Raw genomic sequence first — 23,813 nt, forward strand, 5'->3', positions numbered from 1 at the left:
TAAATTATCACCAAGTATTTGATTTTTGTAGTGGACAGGTAGCAAGATTTTAAATATAAATGAATGAATGAATCTTTGGATCTGAAATTGAAAGCAAGGGTGGACAGCTCATACACTAATGACTGTAGTTAAGTGTAAAAATGCTTGAACTAACTTGAGTATGAAGGTAGTATAGCAGCCTGTTTTATCCTTATTTTATTTACTCTTAACAGCATAACTTTATGCTTCTATATAACTTGTGGGAATGTTAACCTACATTGGAGCAATAACTGCATATGCCTCTCTGCATAGCAAGGTAGCCAAGTACTCATAGCAGTAATATTCAGAGGTTGCACTTTCTAACAAGAGTAAAATAATTGTGAAGAGGGTTTTTTACATCTCTACACTGGGTGCTACAGCAGCATGTGACAGGCAAGCTAATTTGTCTCTCGGTTTGCTTTGGTATTTATCCTGTTTTACACTACAGATGGTGTCTGCAGTGAGCTCGAACTGTAGTAGCAAGATGAATTCATCATCTGTTTTAATTGGAATTAACCTCAGTGGCAATCCAACCACCTGCTGAGCTTGAAGGGAAAAAGGAAAACTTTTGCTTAAAACCTAAAACAATTTGGGATCTGTAGTGGTGACTTATTGGGATACTTTGTCAAAAATGAAGTTTAAAGACAAAATAGTAGGCAATAATTTCAGTATAGTTGTATAAGAAAAAGACTGGTTTTACTCAGAAGGAAGACAGTTGTCTTTGATAACAGTCAACTAAAGAAGTTGAGGTTGTCATGCTATTATTGTGGCACAACAGCATTATAAAATGAATAAAGACATAATTTTACCAAACTGAGATAATAAAAATGTGTCAGTCATGTTTCCTCAAAGGTTTGGGTCAGTGCCATGTGGTGTAGTACATTAAATCAGTGCATGCTTTTGGGAACCTTTTTCAAATCCTCCCCAGCGTATAAAGGTTCAAGAGTGAGTTCTGGATACAGTTCTGAGATCTTGTAAAGGCCCCTAAAGACAAAAAGTCCATAAGATCCATGAGATCGGCAAAGCGTCATTATCCTTCCCAGCACTTTCTGGTGTTTTAATTTAACTCTCAACTTCCAATAGCACATGCTTCATACTTAAATACTCTCTTTTCAGGAAATATGTTGCAGCCCATTGGTGTTTCATAATGTGTTAGCCAATCTGCAGAAGGGACGAAGGGGTGGAATCATGTAACCTGTGGAAATTAGCTACAAGGTCATTATCGCTAGAAAACTGTTTGCAGATGTCCATTTTATTCAAGCATTGCAATACTTTTTTCATTGCATCTGCATTAGAGGGATCAGATCTGCCTCATTTATTGGCCTACAAAGGTTTAAAGTATTTCCAGCACTGTTGCCCTAAAATGTTCTGAAATAACTCAGAAAAAGAAAGACTTGGAAATCCACTGCAATGACTTTGAATTATGTTTAAGGTCTTGTCATTTTTCTTTATTCATCATTTTAAAATGTTCTATTAAATCTGTATCTTGAAAAATAATTTTTGAAAAAGCCTGTAAGCGTTTTGGATTTGCATTGACAGTTACTATTATTACATGCCACTACAGTGATTACATTCTTGAACTCTGAGAAAGTGCCATACTGGAGGTAGCCAAATCTCTTCTGTCACTAGGGACCCTTCAAAATAGTAGAAAAAAGCAAGAGATGTGTTAGAGTTTCCAACTTTACAAAATGTTACCAGGATAGCTCATTTGTCTTTGGTTTGGAGTTTGTTTTTTTTAGCTGTTACCCTTTCAGTGTTTGATGGTAGTGTCTATGCAGCTCTTTGGGACTGTAGCAAAAGTGAAGCAAAACCACATCCACTTGACCAACTCACCACAAACAGCCTTAACAGTCTTAACTGTAAATGAAGGCTAAGAGTGCCGTTTCTATCACTGCATTTAAACATGAATCATTTAAAATTGAATAACAATTATTTTCTGAAATGGCTCCAGCTTCTGCAGTGTCTCTGATTTGGTGTTACTGGAGTTTAAACTAGCTTTTTAATTTAGGGGTGAACAGTCTCAGAATTTCAGCTAGGCCTAGGTTTTTTCAATCTCTTTAAAGTGTTACGAATCAGTTTAGGGGCTAGACTGGAAGCCAATACCTGGAACTTTTATGTAAGATTGCGGTAAATAACATATGCTTTCACTTGGGGAAAAAAGATCTGTTTTGTGTTCCCAACACAACATTGTATTTTCTCAAGGCTGAAGCAATCCATGTTTGTAACACTGATGCCAGGTGTGAGAAGAAGGTTTTTTGAAAGCGGGACTCTGCCTGTGTAGGAATGTGTTTAGTAGCATTCTTTGTAAATGTTTGGAGAGATCTTGCCCATGCTTTTGCAGCAGAGTTTCTTAGCCTTCTCTGCAGTGGTCAGCAGGAATTGTTGGTGACCATGAGTTATGTTTAAATAGCTGTTCTGGATAATGTGGTAGGGAACATTATTACGTCACTGAACCAGATTAAATGTTTGAAAGCTTCCCCTCACCTTGCCTCTTTAAGTGTTAATTCTTTTAAGGAAGGCTCAGATTGTGGAGTCCACGATGGTAATGCCCATAGAGCAGAACTGTTTTACTCTGTCGCTGAGATCCAAGTTAATCTTTCCTGTGTGACCTACAAACTGTAATTATGAGAAAGGTGAAGTGCATAGAGAGAACAGGACCTGGCTGTATCCCCATTGTTGTTTTCTCAGAGTATGTCTGCGCCAGTGTATTAGTTCAGATCAGTAGAGAACACTTTATAAGAGCAGTTTAATGTGCTTGCTCCAAAAGAGCGAGACACACAAACTGGGCTCCTTTTAAATGAAACTGATCCAGAAGGTGCACTCCGAATGAACTCCTTCATTAGTGGGCCATTAGTTCATGGAGTCAGGCTACAGCTGGCACAAATTGTGAAATGCATATAGCGTGGGCACTGATACCGCAGCACCTACTTACTGTTCTGCCCTCCAGACCCACTCCTGTTGCATTACTCCTTCATGTAGACATAACCTTACTAGATTAAGTGTATTTACCGCAGCACCTACTGTTCTGCCCTCCAGACCCACTCCTGTTGCATTACTCCTTCATGTAGACATAACCTTACTAGATTAAGTGTATTTCTTCTGGTTGTTTAGTCTAAGTGTTTAACAATCCATCTACAGTTTAATTGCATTCTTGTTGCTAGTTTTTGAGATGTAACTTCTGCCATTCTTAAAATAACTTCATTCTGTTTATCTCTGTGTCTTTGGCCCATGAAGCTCACACTCTGAGGTGGTGGCAGCAGTGGGTTTTTTGTGCTTAGGCTGACAGTTTGCTTAGTTGCTGCTGTTGCTTTAGTCTGCAGTGCCTGTGAGCCAGAAATAGTTATATTTCACTAAAAGTAGGCTTTGTTCATAATACCTAACTTAAAAAGGAACTTCTTTTTACCAAGCCTGAAGGTGCCAATTAAAAATCAGGTGCTTTGACTACGGTGTCTTTGATAAATTTGGGGCAAATTTCTACACAATGTCTGAATTACTTTGTCCTTCATAGCAGAGGCAGTCTAGCAGCGCTTCCAGCCATGCAAGTTTTAGAGGTATTAGCAATTATGTCATGAAACCTTTGAGACTTGCTGTAATCTTTTGCATTTGGAGAAGCCATTCCAGTCCTACTTTGTGATATCAAATTGTCACAGGGCCAGTTTCTATGAATGTTATGAATTCCCAATTCTATGCAAAAAAGTATTGTTTTCTTGGGTGGTTTTTTTTTATCCAAAATGTCCAATTACTCTGATTGTTGTCCCCTCAAACACATTGTGTTACTTGGGCTCAGGTTTTTGTTGCGTTAGTGTGTGAAGTATATATTGGTGTGTGTAGGCACAACATAAAATTTGATAACTAGTGTCACAATGAGCTTGAAATAATTACATGGAACCTAGAAGATAAAGTGAATTCCAGTACACTTAAAATTTGAAAAATTATGGTTAGCGTACAGAATATATTATTCTTCTGGTGAATATCTGTTTTGGTTTTTTTCATTTTTTAAACCATATGTGGTGAACAAAGATCTGTTAGGCTCTCAAAAGCTTCCAAAATCCTACCGTAATTACACATATGAAACATCATGTGGCCTCTGTGAGTATGCCTTGCAGTAATTCCTGTATGATCTCATATTTGATTCTGATCCTTCTGTGTTTCATTTAATTTTATTGAAATATTGGCCATATTTGTTGGGGTTTTTGGCCCTAAACCAAATGTTCTCAAGACATGGGCTGCATACCAGTATGTTGGACCCTCTGTCACTTCCACTGGCTTTTTTAGTAATTACATATCAAGATATCTGGCAGTATAGCAACTTATCGTATAAAGAATTTAATTACTTGCCACATGATAATCCTGTGATAAGAGAAAACTATTAGTAGTAAAGGTAGTTGTGTGACCTACGAGCAGCTGTTCTTGAATGCTGAGACCATCTCCCTGATTGCCCACATAATGACATTCCAAAATCATGTATCCTAACAGTCTTTTCTGCACTACTTGTACCTAAATATTTGTTTGATGTTCAAGGACAGAAGCAGATGGCAGTACTAATTTAGCTGTGAACTTCATGATTGTATGTACAGGCAGCAGACAATATTGTTTGCTTTATATGCATCATACAAGTATAGTTTGTGCTCTTTATTAAAAGTACCAGACTTGCAAAATTTTATACAGCTCTGGCGTTGCTGAAACCCTGTATTTGGAAAAGCAGTGTGTTATCGCTACATGTTGAAATGTTTGCACAGAAAAGGAAGTACAAATAGAATTTGTACATTGTCTAGGTGCTGTAGTGATTGATACAGTTTGTTTGGGGAGGATGGTATTATTTAGTTTCATGAGCATACAGTACATGTTCTTATAACACTTCATCTGCAGCCTGTTTTTACTGCCGCAAGTCATAGTGTAACAGAAATACTAAAATACAGAATTCACTAAAAAAGTAAGAGCCCGGTTGTTTAAACATGTTTGTAAGCTGCCAAAGCTTTACAGGCAATATGGAATTAGCATGTGTGTAGAAAAGTACAATTAAAAAAAAATCTTGTGCGGCGGGCATTTTCAGTTACTTTATGTAGACACTGTGTGAAAAATTGTCACTTGAAGAACATGGTTTGAGAACTATAGATGCCTTAGAAAACTTCTTGACTATCCAAGCACGTGTGTCGTAGTTAGAACATTTGAGTAGAGTTTTCATAAATACAGTTTTTAAAAGCAAGTTTGAATATCCTTAGAGTAAACCTTCCTTGCTTAGTGAATGTAGTCTTCCTCTGGAAATAATATTTTCAAATGTTAAGTCCAACTTTTTGACTATATCTATTACTGTTCAGTTATTCCTGATATCAGTATTGATTTGGAGATGAACTACCTATAAAAGTGTGTAAACAGCAGTGGTCAACAGTTAACATTGATTCGCAGGCTCCGGCATTTTCAGTGTATTTGTGTGAGATGAGCAGAGGCATCTTCTGCACTTCCCCTGCTCTAGGTTATTCCAAGTAGGAAGAAATTAAGTGTTCCTCTCATTCCAGTTTAACTTCAATGATACAGATGTTTGGAAACTTAGTTTTCTTTGTAGTTGCTGACAGGAGCTGCTGGGACATTTTGTAAGCAGTTGGTCCTAATATCGGAGAACCTTTCCAGATATTTTTCATCGACTAGTGTGTGTCTTGTATTTCGTGTGACGAAGTATGCGAGAAGCTTTAGCTACAGAGCTGGGACATTGAGAATCCTTTTAGGGCAAGAACGGGTTCAAATTTGGCTTTTTGGAATAGAGACTTGCTTTGCTTAAAAGTAAATTAATCAATTACATTAAACTGAATACTTCTCTGTGTCAGGGCAAATTTGTATTGCCCTATACGTCTGGATTTTTGGAGCAGAATTTTACATTTGAAATAAGTTGATGCATCACAAGGGTTAAGCTGCTTATAATAAAATTTTTAAGGGGAAGGTATTCTGAAAATAAGATTTTTGGTTCTGTTAGATTTACAATCCTTAAAATTGGTATGATAGGCCAAGTTGTTCCTTCTGGGATTAGAACCTGTCGTCCCCTCAAGTTAGAAAAACATGTTTCATGACTGCAGTAGCTTTTTCTAAGCTGTTTGAGGGCACAGCTGTCCTCCATCTGTGGGGTGCCCCATGGGGAAGTCTGGGATTGGTGCACCTCTCCTACAAGGAGAGGCTGAGAGCTGTGAATGTTCAGCCTGGAGAAGAGAAGGCCCCGGGGGATCTCAGCAATGTATATAAACACCTGAAGAGAGGGAGCAAAGAGGACGGAGCCAGGCTCTTTTCAGTGGTGCCCAGTCACAGGACCAGAGGCAATGGGCAGAAACTGACACACAGGAGGTTCCCTCTGAACATCAGGAAACACTTTTTCCCTGTGTGGGTGACTGAGCACTGGCACAGGTTGCCCAGGGAGGTGGTGGAGTCTCCATCCTTGGAGATACGCAAAAGCCGTCTGGACATGGTCCTGGGCACCCGGCTCTAGGTGACCCCACTTGAGCAGAGGGTTTGGACCAGATGACCTCCAGAGGTCCCTGCCAGCCTCCACCACTCTGTGATTGTGTGTGTGTGACTGGGGGATGTGCAAGGCAGGAGACAGTGATGGGGGCACTGGCAGCTCAGAGGTAGGAGTAGGAGCTGTTGGGATTTGTGCCCCTTTCTCAACAGAGAGTCCAGGGCTGGAAATGAGGGAGAGGAGGTGACACTTTCAGCACTCGCTTCCCTGTTCCCCTTCTCTGTTGCATAACTAGAGTTTTTTCAGTGCTGCTGCAGCCACTTTCACCTTGTTTTCTGCCTCCCTTTCCCAACTCTGTTTGATTCCCTAGTGTGAGAACAGTCCCTTGCTGTCTAGTGGGTAATAAGTATTTTTCTCCCAGTTTCTTATTAAAAGCAAAGCTTTTTGGCTTTGGAAATAAGCGTGACTTGCCTGAAAAATACCATTTGCACACAACATAATCTGAAATTTGGTTTTATACTGCTTTTTGCATGTGTTTTTAGGATGAATTGCAAAACAAAAATGGCAACTGACTAAGCAATAATGCTAATAAAATGTGATTTAAAAACTTGCTTTTTTCTACTACTCAGAATTGAAATAGCTTTTGATATTGATAGCTTTTATCCTGTTTAAAATAGTTGTCTTCCAGTTGCTCCAAATTGAACCATCCCAAGTATCCAAAGTCATCTTGTCACATGTGGTTTCTGTTTTCATGAAGTGGTACAGTCCAGGGTATGTCCATAAAATATCAGAAGGAAAAATAATTTAGCACAGTCATATCAATCCCCTGCCCATTATTGTGATTTGTGTCGTGTGACTAGTCAGCATTTAACTCTCATTTTAGCTTCTCAGTTGACATTATTTGCTATGTAAATACTTTGTTTAAGCTCTTATTACTGTTTTAGAATAGAGATGAAAGTAGATGAGAGGCTAATTTGGTATTGCTTCAATTGACAGAGAGATTACTAATAATCCTCACACTGCTGTCTACTTGTAGATCATTAGATTGTAAAATCATTGTTGAAGGGACCTCCAGAGGTTTGGGAGTTTAACAGTGGTTACCCAGCTGCCAGGAAGCTAATGCCCAGTGGTGCATTGGGATAAACTTAGGTACAGTTGAGCACATCCCATCTTTTTGCTTAACTCTTGCATAAATATCACTCTTGGCAAAGCTTTTTTCCAAAGCTTCCTACTGACCAACTGTTTGCAAGGGTAGCAGAGCTGTGCAGTAGCTTGGTTTGATTAGAAAAGCTGAGTGGGATGCCTTCAGTTTAACCGTAACCAGTGAAGGGAAAAGAACTCTTAATTTTTGTAAAAATAATGAATGCTTGACTGTAATATAAGGTCTTACGATATTTCAATATTTTTATTTTTTCCCCCTTTTTTCTAGGGTCCGGGTATATCTCATCCCTATGATAGTGGACACATAGCAATGACTTATACAGGTCTGTCATGTCTGGTTATTCTTGGAGATGATTTAAGTCGAGTAAATAAAGCTGCCGTACTGGCAGGACTAAGAGCTCTCCAGCTGGAAGATGGAAGGTAACAGATATTTTATATTCTACAACTCTCTGGAAGGTTAATAGAAAACCCAGATGTGGAATGAAACATAAGAAACATGGTTTCTATGAAAGTAGCTATAAAATCTTTTCTTTCTATTAGAAAATACTTTGGTGGGTAATCAGTATCAGTCATAGAACGCATGCCAGTTTACAGGTCCGAACAGCACTTTGTGTATAGATTTGCTTTTGTATTGAAGAATACAAAATATTTTTGTATTATAGGAATACAGTTGTATTGCTTACAACTGTAGATTCTTATTACTGGAAAGTTAATGGATTGGTTTATGTCTTGAGGATAGTAGTTCTTCTGCTCTGACCTTCAGATAAGTGAGGTTTTCTGTGTTTATATTCTCTGGTTTTTGCAGGGCCCTAGAACACTACTGTGATGATGTTTGCTCTGCTTTGTGGGAGAATGGGCTTTATATAGTTTTGAGAGATTCAGAATATCAAGAGACAGGATGAATTAGCCTATATATTGCTTGTAATAGGAGTATAACATTACTGAACTTCATTGTGAGACCTGTCCTCTTTGTGTGCATTTTTTGATAGATGGTATATACCGCTTGATCTACTTCTGTTGGTGGGGTTTTTTGTTTCTTTTTTTTTAATGCAGGCTGAAGCTGGTAGCTAGTGAAAACTTCTGCTAGTGCACATGATCTATGTTGTTAAATTTTACTGAATGTCATTTTTGAAAGAGTACTTTAAGAAATGCAGAATTATAGAAATGTCATTCCTGAAGGAATTACCTTTCACTTCACAATGAAATTGCTGTTGCCCTTAATGAGTTAAGAAAGCTTTTGTTTTGGTCAAATGGCTGTGTGTTGCCTAGACATCTTCTATAATTAAAACTTTTTTTTTTGTAACACAACTATAAAAATGCAGTGTTGCATGTGTTTTTAGAAAGAAAAAACAAACACAAAACTCCAGAATGTTCAGAATGTAAGTGGTAAATATGAACTATATGATGTACAGTTTTCTGTTATTTATAACAGCAGACTGGCCTTAATGGGCCAAGTCCTGATGTATGTATACAGATACATAGACACGTATTTGTTGATCTGCTGTAGTTTGCAGTTTCTTCAAGCATGTGGAGGTGCCTGTTCCATTAATGCAAGCATTCGTATTATATGTCGGACCATTTTTGTTTTTAAAGTATATCCAAAAGGAAGGAGTTGCTCCCAACCCACTAGGATCTTGAAGTGGTTACTTGTCACCTTGCCCGATTACAGTAATAAGCTACATGCAGTTAACCTCTCCTACATGTTTGTATCATGTGTGGTTTTAATGTACAGACTGATAACTCTTATACATGATCCTGTGTTCTATATTCCCTGCTGAAGAGTGCCAGCTAGCCCCTATAGCGAAAGGAGAGTGCTTTGCACTAGTATAGAATTGTTACTTTGGCAGGAGTCAATTTCTAGTGAGAGACATTTTCATACCTATGAAAACCGCTTTTACTGCCCCAAAGGGGAAGGATATGTGAAGGACAGAACTTGAGCTAGCATCTTGTCTGGATGGAAAGAGCAAGTGAGCTCAGTGACAGAAAGAGACATTTTTCTGGTGTTACCCTAGTATAAGTATGCTAGTCTTAGTTAATAAAAGACAGGTGTGAAGAAACAAAAACTAAAAAAAAAAAAAAAAAAAAAAAAAAAATTGAAATTATATTGTCTCTTTTTATATTATGAATAAATGTGTGTATTTTAATTTCTACCTTACTTCAAATCACATTCAGCTAAGGTATCTGGATAACATACAGTGCAGTTGTCACCTGAGGATGGGGCGAGATTGTAAACCACAGTACTGGCACATGTTAAGAAGTGCCCTGGTTTCCCAGAATGTCCTGTGCCATATCCAGAGAGCAATGGAGTTCATCCCTATCTGAGCTACAGAGAGCAGGGCCTGGCACCATTGGGGTTGGGAAAGATGAAAGTATCTCCCAGTAAATGTCGGAGGCTTTTCTATGCAAGAAGATAATGGGGTACATACTTGAATTGCAGGGCCAAAGAAGGAGTGTCCTAGTGGTGACAGTCGTGCTTAAAAGACTGTCTCTAAAGTCAGAAGTACCTTTTTTTTTTCTTTTTTTTTTGTAAGAGATTTGTCAGGAGGACTAATCAAAGTACTCTGTTGTGCTGGCTTCTTGGAAATGGTTAAGTCATCAACATATACTATATATAGTGTATATATATAGACATACACTGAGAGACTGTAAGCATTAATGTCTTTGAATAAATGAAGACCAGTGTCACTACATTGCTGGAAATAAAGTCACCCAGGCCCCTAAACATTAATAGTTCTATTCATTTTGCTTGGCTTAGTTAGAATCACATCTTCTAAAAAGAAAATCTAGCATAGCTTTGGGTTAAATTTGCGTGAATACTGTAAATAGAAGTAACTAATTTTTCAAGAAAAAATAACGCAATTCCTTGAACTGCTTTTCATATTTTCTGATGTAACAGAATATACAGTACATAATGACAGAAACATTTATTTCAGTTTCTGTGCAGTGTTGGAAGGAAGTGAGAATGATATGAGGTTTGTGTACTGTGCTTCCTGCATCTGCTACATGCTTGATAACTGGTCAGGCATGGATATGAAAAAAGCAATAGACTACATTAGAAGAAGTATGGTGAGTATTCACAAAGTGTTATTTCTTACTACATTTTAAAGTTAGCTTTATTTCTTAACTATGACTGAAAATCTCTGCATCCAAATTGAAATATTATTGTAATTTCCTTATTTTCTGTTCCTACTTTAGCTAGTTGAAAAAGTACTTTTTTTTGCATTTGTGTATTCATTGTAATGTGTGTAGTAGCAAGAGAATTTTATTTGGTGTGTTTGTTCGCTGCAAACTAAATGTGATCTTCCTTTAAAACTCAATTTAAAATTGAAAGCAAGTTTTTGAAAACTGGGGCCTGATGTTCCTATAACTCAGGAAAAGCACGTCAATAAAGCACTGCATTAATAAAATTCTCATTCAATAAGCTCTTGTCCTGCTTTTTAAATTATATACAGAATCAAAGGAAAAACTAATTATTGACATCAGTTCAAGCTTAATAAGTGTTTCCAGTCATGCACTTCATTATTTATTTGATATTTGGAATGAAGGAAAATATTAGTATATACACATTTTTTTCAGTGTCTGTGCAAGCTGTCTTCATATTTGGTTGGAGCAAAAGAGTTTTCAGGGTTTTTTTCATGATGTTTTCATTAGTTTAATGGAGTTTCATTTTCCAAGACTAAAATAAATGTTTTTCAAAGAAGCTGAGTAAGCTTGAAAACTACATTTCCCTGAATGTGAGTAGACATACATAGTAAACTTCCAGTCCAGCAAAAAGAGCCAAATTTATGATGTTGTAAACCAGTATGTTTTAGTAGTTGCTGCCAGCTGTGAGATTGTAAAATTTAAGTGAGAAACAAGTCTAAAAAAGAATTAATCTTCTGCTTCAGCCCGAATTGGGTTTTATTTTTTGTTTATTTTTTAAGGAGGTAGGTAGATGCATGGGCATTTCTTAGTGTACATCACAAGCAGCTTTCTGGCACACTGCCATAGACTGATTAGGAACATAATTTTCTTAATATGTTCTTTTTCAAAAAATTTTAAATCCATCTAATTCATACATTGTACATTCATGACATCAGCCTGCATGCTGGAATTGAGAGTATGAAAAAAACTTTATACTATCACATCTACATTGCTTTTAATGCCTTTTAATATGTTTTTACTCTGCTTACTTTGCCCAACACCCCTCAGCAGGACAGGGGAGAGAATAGGAAGAGCAAAAGCAAGAAAACTCATGGATCGAGGTAAAGACAGTCAGCTAAGTGAAGAAAAGAGGAAAAAACCAAGTGATGCAAAGACAATCAGTCGCTCACCACCTCCCACAAGCAGACCAATGCCCAGCTAGTCTCCAAGAATCAGCCACCTTGGAAGACACCTCCATCCTCCCCACCTCTTCTTCTTCTGCTACCCCAGCTTTATATGCTGAGCATGAGGTTACAACATACGGAATATCCCTTTGGTCATTTGGGGTCAGCTGTCCCAGCTGTGTCCCCTCCCAACTTCTTGTGCACCCCCAGCCTACTCTCTGGGGGGTGGTGAAGTGGAAGAAAAGAGAAAGCCTTGATGCTGTGCTTGGTGCTGATAGTCCATCCAACAGCTGTCCCCTAGAGCCCATGTCTCCCCCACTTCTGGCAGGTCAGCCTACGAGCCCCAGAGATTTGTGGTCCCACTCCAGTTGCTGGTACTCAGACCACCTGTCTTGCCCACCAGCTATTTGGGCCTAAAGTTTGGTAGCATTCAGGTACACATGCACTCAGAATAGCTAGCGCATGTCCACAGAAGATAGTTAAAAATAGGATTTAATAAGTCTTGGACCAACTGAGGTGATCAAGGGCAGGGCTCAGTCATACAAGCATATGGACCAGCAGTCTGTTCACGCTCTACTAGCACCTTTTATCCCCTTTTTCCCTGTTTTCCCTTGCTTGTTCCTCCCCAGTCTGCTTTCCCTTTCACACCGTTGGTCCTTTCCCTAGCCATCCCATAATAAGTTGTTCAGACCCCTACATTCCCCAGAAACACCCCATAACAAGTTTTATATAATTCCAGAATTTTCTTCCCCTGTATACCGTAAGAGCCCCTGTAGCCCACTTTAGTTAGCATGGGTTTCCAAGGTGAGAATATCCCTGCTGGATCCTCTCGGTGGGTTTCACCGAGGGACAATGATTTATCCATTCTCCTTTCACAGCCTGAGAGAGCAGCCAAGTCAAGGTGCTCGCTTTTCATTAGTTAGGTCAGGAGGGTTCTTCCTCCTCTGATCCTTGCTGGACCTTTGTGTTTGCTGACATTAGCCTTTAATCAGATAGCTTAGCAGAGATACAATATGAGAAGCAAATATTAAGAAAGAATGGAGGACAAAACCAAAGAGCAAAATCCTCATTGTGGTGTTTCATACCTCACATCAACTGTTAGTTAGCATTTTGTACACTTGAGTGCAGTTTTGGTCCCAAAGGATATGGTGGAACTAGGAGGGTTACAAAGAAAGTTGAGTTGAATTGTCGGAGGTATGAACCACCTTGTGTGAAAGGAGCATTTAATATACTAAGACTCTTCATTCTGGAGATGAGATGATTAAGTGGAGTGTGACAGAGGTATGTAGAGCAATAAGTAGCACTGAAAAGATGAAGTGAGCAGGTAGCAATTATTTCTTTCTAAGACAAGAACTAGAGAGCATCATGTGAGGCCATTGGTAGAGCAGGCAAGTGGAGATTTTTTGAAAGTTTGGAGCTTTGAAATGGCACTGGACATCTACAGTGATCTTGAACCAAATTTATAGTTTACTTCTAGAGCCTTAGCATTAATCCTTGTACCTGCAAATTCCAATTGTTATGTTCCTACTGGAAAATTGACACCACTTTAAAAAAAAAAGAAAAAAATTGAAGCCTGAACAGACCAAGACCTCTTGGAAGGGCTTATAGTAATACTTCAGTTGACCAGTGAAGTAAAACTGGAGTCTGGGCATGGTCGAAGTAGAGAAGACACTGTGGCTTATCACGAAGACTGTGTCTTTTCCTGGCTAGCTCAGAGAGTAACTTAAAAGAGATCCTGTAAGCAGTGTTCTGTAGGCAGCAGTTGTCTTAGCATGTGCTAATGTGTAACAAGATGCTATATATTTGTCCATGTTTACTGTGAATTGGTAGATTGACTATACACTGTGTTCAGTAGGACTTCTTTTTTTAAAGCGTTGGTATACTGTTAATTAACTGCAGAGTTGGCAGGCACATGCACACTAGTTTTGTCTGGGTTTTCTGCGTGTGCATTGTTTGGTCAGACCAGTATTTCAATGCACTAACTCAGTTGCAAAGTGTCTGGCACTTCTAGGCAAATACACAAAATCTTTGCATCCTGCATGGTCACATTGTAGAGTTGAAGATGTGTCTGAAGAAGTCTCAAACGTTCGGGGAGTAGCCCTTTGTGAAAATAATTTGACAATGGTGGTTGTTCCTTTCCCTCATTCATCTCTTTCCACGACCCCCCCTTGAGATGTATTCCAATTCAATTACCTATCACATGAACCAAGTATTTCTTAAAGTGTATTTCTTAAATAAATACAGTGAATGTAAAATGTGGTATCCAAGAATGTTAGCTTGATTTCTCCTGTTAAGATAGTGCTAAAAATAACCTATATATATTACAATTCAAAGTAAATTCTATTTGAGATTATTTCATTTGTTATTCCTTGAGTAACTAACTATACAGTGAATTTTGCTATAGACTTTCTTGCAATGCTTATTCCTGTTTTGCTACAATGTTACCTCATTCTGGAACTTCCATTAATTACAAAACAAAAGAGATTGCATTGCTCAATAGTAAACTGCTGTGACAGAAAGGTATGGTTTTGTTTTACTATCATATGTCATCATTTGCACATAGATGAAGCAAGTGATAGTTCACAAACTTTTTTTCAGCTACTCAAATTAGCATACATGTGAAGTGCAACTAATCTGGATGAGGAGTAACATGACTGGTTAAACACAGTAATCTTTGTAATAAGCTTCTGGATTTTTTTAGCTTATTCTTTGGAATTTATTCTCTTTAGTGATGCAGTGTAAGGATTGTGACAGATATAATTCGATACAGCTGAAGGAGGGAGTGTGTTTGTGTAGTTAGGCATGTCAAGAACAGCAGAAGATCGTAACATGAAACAATGGTGTTGCTTTATTCAGAGAAGTAACTATGTTAAAAATAATTGAATCTTCATACAGAATGGATAGCCCTTTTGTTATCACTTGACTAAAAAGTGTTTATACAATACTGATCACAAAAATAATTCTGGATCAGTTTTATTGTCAGTAAAATAGTCAGGTTCCAATCACACAATTTTTATCAGCATAGGTTGATTTTTGGCTTTCACATTCAAAAGTCAGATATATCACTAATCAAAAAACAACAGACACTAAGATGCTGAAATTTTGAATTACTTCCACAGACTCTAAAATACTGCTTTTTGCAACATTGCTCGGTCTACCGCAAATTTGTTTTTTAAGTAGAGATACTGCAAGAAGCTTTAAGTATAGCATCTGCTTCTTCTAGTATAGTAGAGTCCTCTTGAAATGCAGGTATATGAGTCTGTTGATATAATTAAGCTGATTGTGAAACTTTTAGACTGTGAAGCGAAGATTGTACCCAACTGAATTTACACGTTTCCTGAGGATAGTATTTAATTATGCAGTTTTCATGTTGCAGTAACCTAGAGCTTATTTTGCATATAATTTCCTGGGTCTTTTCAAAAGGACAAAGAAACAAAAATATTTCCCTAGTTCTTTAATGCACACAAGTCCCAAAGAGCAGCTGCTGTCTGTAAATAAATAGGCACCAGTCAACCAAAGGTCAACTATTGTCTATTAAAATTTCAAGCTAATTGTACAGCCCAACATAGTACACTGTCTGGGATGCACACTTAACAGCTTTTCTCCAGAGCTAATTACTTTGTCATACATAAAGCAAACCACCTCCTCTTACAGTTACTGTTTGTAGAGTTAATTAGCTTTGCCAGCATAGGTTTGCTAATCAGCTTGCCTTTGGTTAGCAATTAATGGGTCTGTGGAGTGTGGTAGCACATTTGCATTGTGTTCTCAAAAGGCAGTGCGAAGAGCTTACACTGTGTGTTTTAACATTCAGATGTTCATAGGGATTACTTAAAATTGACTGGTTCAAACTTTAAAAGGTCAGGCTGCAGCTTGAACTGTATGTGTCAGATGTTAGTCTTTTTAGTTGCTTCAACTTGCAGCAACAACTCAAAAACTGAGGAATGCAGTTTTAACATATCTTCTGTCTGCTTCTGTTTCCTTTTTTCTTCTCAATGTCAGCTTTAAAAAAAGATCTACAAAATAATCTTTAGGTCATTCCTAAAGACACGCTAGCTCCTGTAGGCATTCTTTGGTTAGGTCTATCGGAGTCATTAGTGGTCTGTCAAGGTGTCCTGTATCTACTAGCCACTGTTAAATGTTTTGGAGAAAACATGAGAAATTCATAGTCAGCACCTGAGGGGGGTGGGGGGTGGAAGTTAAAATTGCTTTCTAACTGTCTGATCAGATATTGAACAAATCATTAATTGAACAGTTAATATAGAAGGTGTAGGACCTGTGTAATTTAACTTCAAAAGTTAAACTTCATTTTTGTTCCTACTCAACAGTTCGGTATTTGTCCAGTGATAATTTATTAAGTATCCTATGAACTCTTGTGAAATAAACATTTTCCATTTTATGAATAACTTGCTGTAATCTCTTGTTTCTTACCATGCAAAATGATTTAATGAATTTTTAGGGAAGAAGGATTGTTATTCCTACATATACAATATCATGTGCTCCTAGATTGCCTGTAGCAGACCTGTACTATAATATTTGTGGTGCTTTATTAATCAGACTCAAGTTTCTCCTTTTTCTTTCACTTAACAAAGTGATTTTTCAGCATTGTTAAGGTATTTTTTAACAGTAATATTTTATAGGGCAGGTTTAGTCCAATAGTATGCTTTATTATGTTGTTGCTTCTCCCCCCCCTTTCATTTTTTTAAAGCCTGATGTTCTTGCTCCTTACTAAAGCATTTCTTGTACTTGAGTATTGTACACAGAGTAGTACCTTGCATTTTGCCTTTTTGTATATTAACCAGCTTTTGGGTTAGAGACAGATTTAATTTATGCATTTAATTTTGTTTGGAATTACATATCCATTTTCTCTTTTTATAAAGACAGAAAAATCTTTTTTTTTTCTTTAATGGTTATCTGCATCACATGCTTTCCCTTTTTGGCAAAGACATGTTTACCCATTTTCAGACTTTTAACATATGTCACAACGAAAATGAACTCCATGAAAGTCATAAAAGCTGCCTGCATTGAAGCAAGGCTGATTTGTTAACTGTTTTGTGCCAAGAGCTTTTTGAGGCGTAGGTTCAGAATTTAATCAGGTTAAATGGTGGTCTGATGATAATTTTGCTAGTAAACTGAGAAATTGCAATGCCTGTGAAAGTGGCGTGGTTCTAAAGTAACTGGTTTGTGGGGTTTTTTTCTTCAGTCTTACGATAATGGCCTGGCACAGGGAGCTGGACTGGAATCTCATGGTAAGAATGTTAAAATGTTCTGCACCTATTTTTAAGACTGGGATTGAAAATGCTGTAAGAGGTACAGAGTATGTCATGCCTTTCCTTCTTTACTGATCTTAAGGAAGTGGGATGAGGAGGAGCAAATCCAAAACATGCCTCAGAATATCATGTCTTCTTCCCTTAGTTCCAGCTTAATATCAGACCAGATGCGCTCTTAATATATTATCAACTCCTTTAATCTTACCTCATGAATGTTTTGTTGAAAGGTGTTGGTGGTAGTTCTTGTCTCTTGCTGACAGAGCAAACTTCTTCCACATGTACCATTGCTACTCTGTGGATTTATCTGCAAGAGACTTTGTGCAAGGCACCTGATAATCTCCAACTTCAGCTATTAGTAAAACCTAGAAGCATTTCCTCTGATAGATTATAGCATCCTTTGGGGGCTCAAATGTTGAAGCAGCAGTTAATTTTTGTGAACAGTTGGTAGTTGTGAAGATAGGAATTCCCAAGGGACTGATATTTTTAAGTAAAATGTTTTTCTATGCCATGAAGTAGTGGTCTGCTCTTGACCGAGAACCTGTTGACTTTTATGTGATTGATACTAAATCTATCAAATGTTTGCTAGCTTTATCCTTAGTATTGACCTTTGATAGTATTCCATCTGTTTTCTTTCTGCAGGATGGATAAAGTTGAAAAACTTAAATTAATACCCTTACATATTTACAAAATTAGTTAACTAAGTTACCATAGAATGCTAGTGAGAACAGATAGCATTACTTCAGCATCCTTCTCCTGCTGCATTTCAGCATCAGAATGAAAATAACCTTAGAGTTCCTGGGGTCTTCTAGCACCAGGATAGTGTAACGAACTTTGGGCCCCAAGTTTTGTATCAACAGCTTGCTTACGGTCTTTCCCAGGCTGTAATTTTATCATACCCGGTAATAGACTCAGAATGAGTTTTGATGGGCTTTAAAAAGTGATGGCCATGGTACACAGACAAAGAACATGAGTTTCTCTTCTAATTCCAAATTTTACTTGCAGTTTCCTTGACAACAAAAAAAATCCTTAGAAGTGTAATTTGTGTTTATTACAACCATGAGAATCCATCAGTCTTTTCATAGTATTAACCATGCCTTTTTTTTTCCTTAATTTTTTTTTGGCTTTCTGCTCATCAGACATTTCTGGCTGTTTATATGCTCTGGGGGATTGTGTCGGAGACTGCCTTTGGCATCTCTGCTTCAGCCTGATTGCTGGCATCCCAATAGCTTTCTTTTTTAAGTTACATATGAAGAAATGTTTTCTGTTGCATTGCAATTTACTTATTTTGGGACTGCTGTGTAATGTAAATTGTGCAGCATTGAGAGGCAGTCCAGCTTTAAGAAAATGAATTCAGGTTTATTTGTGCAAGAGTTGGGTTGGGGTTTTTTTTCCCTTTGACATACATGCTGAACTAAAGTGGTTTTATTTATTTGGCTTTTAGACTTAAAATTAACACTTTCATACTTTTAAAAATCCATTGATTTAATTGTTACTACCCTAGTTAAACTTCTGACGGAGATCATACGTGCCTCAGTGAAAATCTGTGTATCAAAACATTGCAAAAACAACTTTCTCTTCACAGGTGGCTCTACATTTTGTGGTATTGCATCACTTTGTTTGATGGGTAAACTGGAGGAAGTTTTTTCAGAAAAAGAACTGGACAGAATAAGAAGGTGGTGTATAATGAGACAACAGAATGGCTACCATGGACGACCCAACAAACCTGTAGACACTTGCTATTCCTTTTGGGTGGGAGCAACATTGAAGGTAGTGTACAGAACAGCTACAGGATAGTCACTGACTTGTTTTGATTTCTTTAAGCATCATACTTTTTGTCTGCTTGGAAGAGTTACATATTTGGCACAAGTGCATGAATATGCACAGCTCACTATAAAGGTCTTTCATCTTGCAAAAATGCAGGATATGGAGGTGTACCAGATTAGTGCTATCTCTGCTATCACTGCTTATCTCAGAAATAGGCATTATATTTTAGTATTAAAAATATACTAAGATTTAGTATATTACTGTAATGGTCTAATTTCTTTTCAGCTCTTGAACATATTCCAATACACAAATTTTGAGAAAAACCGAAATTACATCCTGTCAACTCAAGATCGCCTTGTTGGTGGATTTGCCAAGTGGCCAGATAGCCATCCAGGTAAATTTACTTTTCAAATTTATGGTGAGTGTGTTCTAAGCTAGAAATACATTCCAACAATAATGTTTTTAGGAAGAAGACTAGAAGAAATTGCAGAAAACTGTTAACTGCTTGTGATACACTGTATATTACATGGACTTCCAAAGTTGCAAGCAACTTTTCACAACTGATGATTCAGGGAAATACTACTTCGTAGTCCTGATCTTCCCATGCTGATGGACATCAATACGTTGTTGGTTCTGGAGGCCCGTAGCATTATTTATCACTTTTTCTTGATTTAAAATAGTGTTTGGACCCGTGTGCTTATTGAGCAGTGAGCTTAGAAAACTTTCTTGCCTTTGAAAATAAACCTAAAAAGTCAAAAGACTCTTAAATGCTACTAATCCTCTGAAAACATGAGCATAACAAAGTGAATCAGGACATGACTGTTGTTTCATTTATAGTGATCCACAGGTTGTCAAATATAGGAAAGGCTTTTATCTGAAAAATCCTCTGAGTATCATTGTAGTAGTAGCATTACTGTTTTATAAAGCAGGCGCGGACACTGGCTTAGTAGGGAGGTTCATACTTCAAAACAGAACTGAACACACCTACTGTATTTGTCCTGTTCTTTGTTTACAAGTGACTGGTACATATTTTTTTCCAAGTCTTTCATGTTAAGCAATTAGATCTGCTACCTTGTGTTAATACTACTTGTTACAAACATTAGACCATGTTAATGTGGTTTAATGGAGTTAATTTTCTTCCCCACAGCCCGTATGGTGCTGTGGTTTGGATTTGTGCTGAAAACAGTGTTGGTAACAGAGGGATGTTTTCGTTACTGCTGAGCAGTGCTTACACAGAGTCAAGGCCTCTTCTGCTTCTCACCCCACCCTACCAGTGAGCAGGCTGGGGGGGCACAAGAAGCTGGGACGGGGCACAGCCCGGACAGCTGTCCCCACTGACCACAGGGGTACCCCATACCACATGGCATTGTGCTCAGCAATAAAAGTGGGGGGAAGAAGGAGTAAGGGGGGCACATGTGGAGTTACAGTGTTTGTCTTCCCAAGTAACCATTACGTGTGATGGAGCCCTGCTTTCTGGGAAGTAGCTGAACACCTGCCTGCCGATGGGACGTAGTGAACGAATTCCTTGTTTTGCTTTGCACCCGTGGCTTTTGCTTTGCCTATAAACTGTTGTTATCTTGACCTACAGGTTTTCTCACTTTTACTCTTCCTTTCCTCTTCTCCCACTGGGGGTGAAGAGGGGGAAGTGAGCGAGCAGCTGTGCGGTGCTTAGCTGCCTACCAGCGTTAATCCACATTTTGCCAGAACACATACCTAAGCCATTTGAGTTTTTTTCAGACTTGTGCATAAGTCATGACTAGATTTAAATAAAGTTTTCTTTTAAATTACTAGATGTACTGCTGCATGCTCCAGGAGGTTGTGCCGCAACTGATTTATCTCGATTGTTATCTTTAAATGATATGCAATATAAAAGAATTGGAAGCACATGTGAATTCCAGGTTACGCAAGAGAAAGATCAAAAGATTTAGCATAAAAGAGTGAGAGGATGAAAATGAGTGTGCACAATTACTACATGTAAAACACTAAACTGAGATTTGCTTTCATAGAAGTATAAATACACCTTACTTTCTTATGTTTTTAAGACAGCAGCCAGGCAGTTGCGAGGTTGCATGCTGCATTCAGTATTTGTGAGTTACTTATGAAACAAAATGTTTGGACCTATGTTTTTTGACCTTGAAAACCTTGGTGTATTTCATAGCTTGAAATAGAGGAATACACGGGCTGCATATATATGTTTTGGCTAGAACTAACTTGAGTATTAAGTTAGCATGGATTTGCACAACTGTTGAACTTTGTGGTTAAACCCACCAAATAGCCATATACAGATAATTAGGTTTGTATATGGTTTTTAGTGCATATCAATGCAGCTGTCCACAGGGGTTAATATACTGTATTTCCTGAAGTTGAGGTCTCCTTGCGTGACGTACTTTCTGCAAGGTCAGTTAGGGGCTGTATTGGCTGAGCACGCTTTTGTCTGCATATTAATGCTGATAAGCAGAAGCCTTCTTTCAGAGTCTCTCTATCCAGATACCTTCTTGTAATACCATTTTAGTCAGATATGAATTTACTGACACCTCCAAAAGATTACTAAGTGTTGAGAATTTGTAAGGGGCACATTAAGTTCACATCCTCTTTCCATCTTTAGCATGTGATTTCATGGGCAGATAATGCAATCTAATGGCTTGCTGCTGCCCAGAGGAGGCAGGCTCACTTTTCTTCCTCCCAGCTTCCCCAAGTACAGCTGCACGTCCTTTCTCCTTTTTGCACTAGTTTCGGTGTATATCAAAACCATCTGCAAACCAGTTTAATTCACTGAAATGTCAGAAAACTGTCCATTTTCTCCTGCCTGGGTTAATTTTCTTCCATGTTTTTTCAATTGCTTTAGGTCATGGAGGGTGTTCAGCAAGCTGTAGTGCTGGTATAAGGTAGGCAGCAGGAGCAGTGTGGGACAGGGGAATAAGATCATCCCTTTTTGGTGGCAGTCATCTGTTACGGCTGATAAGCTACCTCATGAATCCCTATCCTTAGGGTATTCTCTCAGGAAGGGGGGAAGCTAGGTAAAGTAATGACTTCTTTGATACATCTAAATCTTGCTGTTTGGCAGCTATTGGCACTAATTTTGGTGTTGCAGTAGTCAGCTGTTGATCAAGTAATCAGCCAAAAAATTCTTTCATGTTTGGGAAGAAAAATTTGCTTTGTGCACAGAAATTATTTCCAGCTCCTCAAATTCTTTTGCTGTTTGGCCTGAGCACTCAGAAGAAGTAAAGTAGTGGGCAAGAATTCTTATAAAACAAAACTAGAATCTAGTTTCAGAGGTTGCAGCCTATCAGTTCACGCTGGTGGCTTTGGGCAGAAATGGATTTCTTCTGTCAAAACTCAAGTTTAAAATGTAGCACCTGTTTGTTTTCCGTGGCTGTAATTATTCAGGGGTGTTGGAATCCAGGAACACTTGACTGTTACAGCGTGACATAATTTTCTTTTTCATTTTCTGTCCTTCTTTCAGATGCTTTACATGCCTACTTTGGGATCTGTGGTTTGTCATTAATTGGAGAATCTGGTATTTGCAAAGTTCATCCCGCCTTGAATGTAAGCACAAGAACCTCAGAGCGCCTTCACCACCTTCATCAGATCTGGAAAACAAGGACTCTAAACAGTGTTCAGACGACACACACCTCTCTACATGACTGATTTAGACTTGAATTTAGTTCTGGTAGCATAATTGTAGCCCAAGGTTAAAAGCCATGTATAACCAATGTGCTCTTTTAAGTGCTGGAGTCATACAATCAGATCTGTGTTGCTGACATCACTTCGATAGGGAGTTGCCTTCAGCAGGTTATTCTGCATTGTGAAAAAATATTTTGATTATATAGAAGTTTGTCACCACAGACTGTAAATGGCTCTTCAAATGGCTTTACTTCTAAGAAATCCCTTGAGGCGTTTAAACTTCATTTTTATTTTATTTTTTTAAATTTGTGCATACTGTGTCAAAATATATAATGGGAAAGTATTTTCAAAATCTGTTTACATATCATACAGTATAGCACAGAACCTTGGAGTTCTTTATGATCTTAATGTTTGACATATTTTTGGGTAGAGAATCTCCCATATTAAGTCTCAGTTAAAAGTTACCTTTTATCATCTACTTTCAGATTCCATAAACTTTGTTTAAAAAAAAAGTAAATAAAAATAAAATTATTTTATTCAGTATACTGGACTCTTAAAGTCGTGTGGCCTTACTAAATGGATTTCATAATTATTCTGAGTAGCTTCAACACAGATGCAGTGGATCATTAGCCAGACAAAAAGTTTCATCTGAAATATTTTCTTCATGTGAAATTCAATGAGAGTGTGGTGTGTTGATGTATGTCAATAAGAGATACTCAACACAGTCTTTTGGAAGAGTAGCTGTGTGCAATAGTAGCATTAGAACCTGTTTCCGAAGTCAAGCCTTTGCAGTACATTAAAATTGTACAACTGCACTCTGACTTTTTTTTTAATACATATTTCCCTTTAAATGTGAAATAATTCCAAGTTTCTTAACCATTTTGTGTGAAGAATGAAACATTGGGCTTTAAAGTAAGTGGCAGTGGTTTACTGTTAGAGAGATGATGAACATTCTCAGCCTATTTAGTAGTAGTGCCTTACTTCCTATGCTTGAAATGCTGTTCAGAATCAAAGCAAGTAACTTCGCAGCTGTTGCGTTCGTGGTAGGTCAGTTTGTGCATTTCAGGTATACAGTAGACACCAGGATGTCTTTCCACTTGCCATTCTTTTTTCTAAAGGACTTCCAAACACAGATAACTGAAGATCTCTCAAGCCAGATTGAGTGTACCATTTGCCACCGCTGAGCCCAAAGAGGCAGGATATAGAACCTTTCAGTCAGCAAAAAGAGCT

At 37.9% G+C, this 23,813-nt stretch overlaps 1 protein-coding gene across 1 annotated transcript in view; it reads left to right on the forward strand.

Annotated features, from left to right (window-relative positions):
• The window catches only part of PGGT1B (protein geranylgeranyltransferase type I subunit beta), a 32,734-nt gene extending 9,386 nt beyond the window's left edge, over positions 1 to 23,348 (forward strand). Inside the window, 7 exon segments of the mRNA XM_009284167.1 lie at positions 7,890 to 8,041; positions 10,555 to 10,687; positions 17,129 to 17,174; positions 18,778 to 18,962; positions 19,245 to 19,353; positions 22,423 to 22,554; positions 22,557 to 23,348. Of these exon segments, the coding sequence (XP_009282442.1) occupies positions 7,890 to 8,041; positions 10,555 to 10,687; positions 17,129 to 17,174; positions 18,778 to 18,962; positions 19,245 to 19,353; positions 22,423 to 22,554; positions 22,557 to 22,603 (804 nt within the window). The 3' untranslated portion in view covers positions 22,604 to 23,348.
• Positions 23,349 to 23,813: the final 465 nt, after the last annotated feature.

The sequence above is a fragment of the Aptenodytes forsteri genome, unplaced genomic scaffold (assembly GCF_000699145.1).
Source record: "Aptenodytes forsteri isolate BGI_AS27 unplaced genomic scaffold, ASM69914v1 Scaffold69, whole genome shotgun sequence".
Lineage (NCBI taxonomy): Eukaryota > Metazoa > Chordata > Aves > Sphenisciformes > Spheniscidae > Aptenodytes > Aptenodytes forsteri.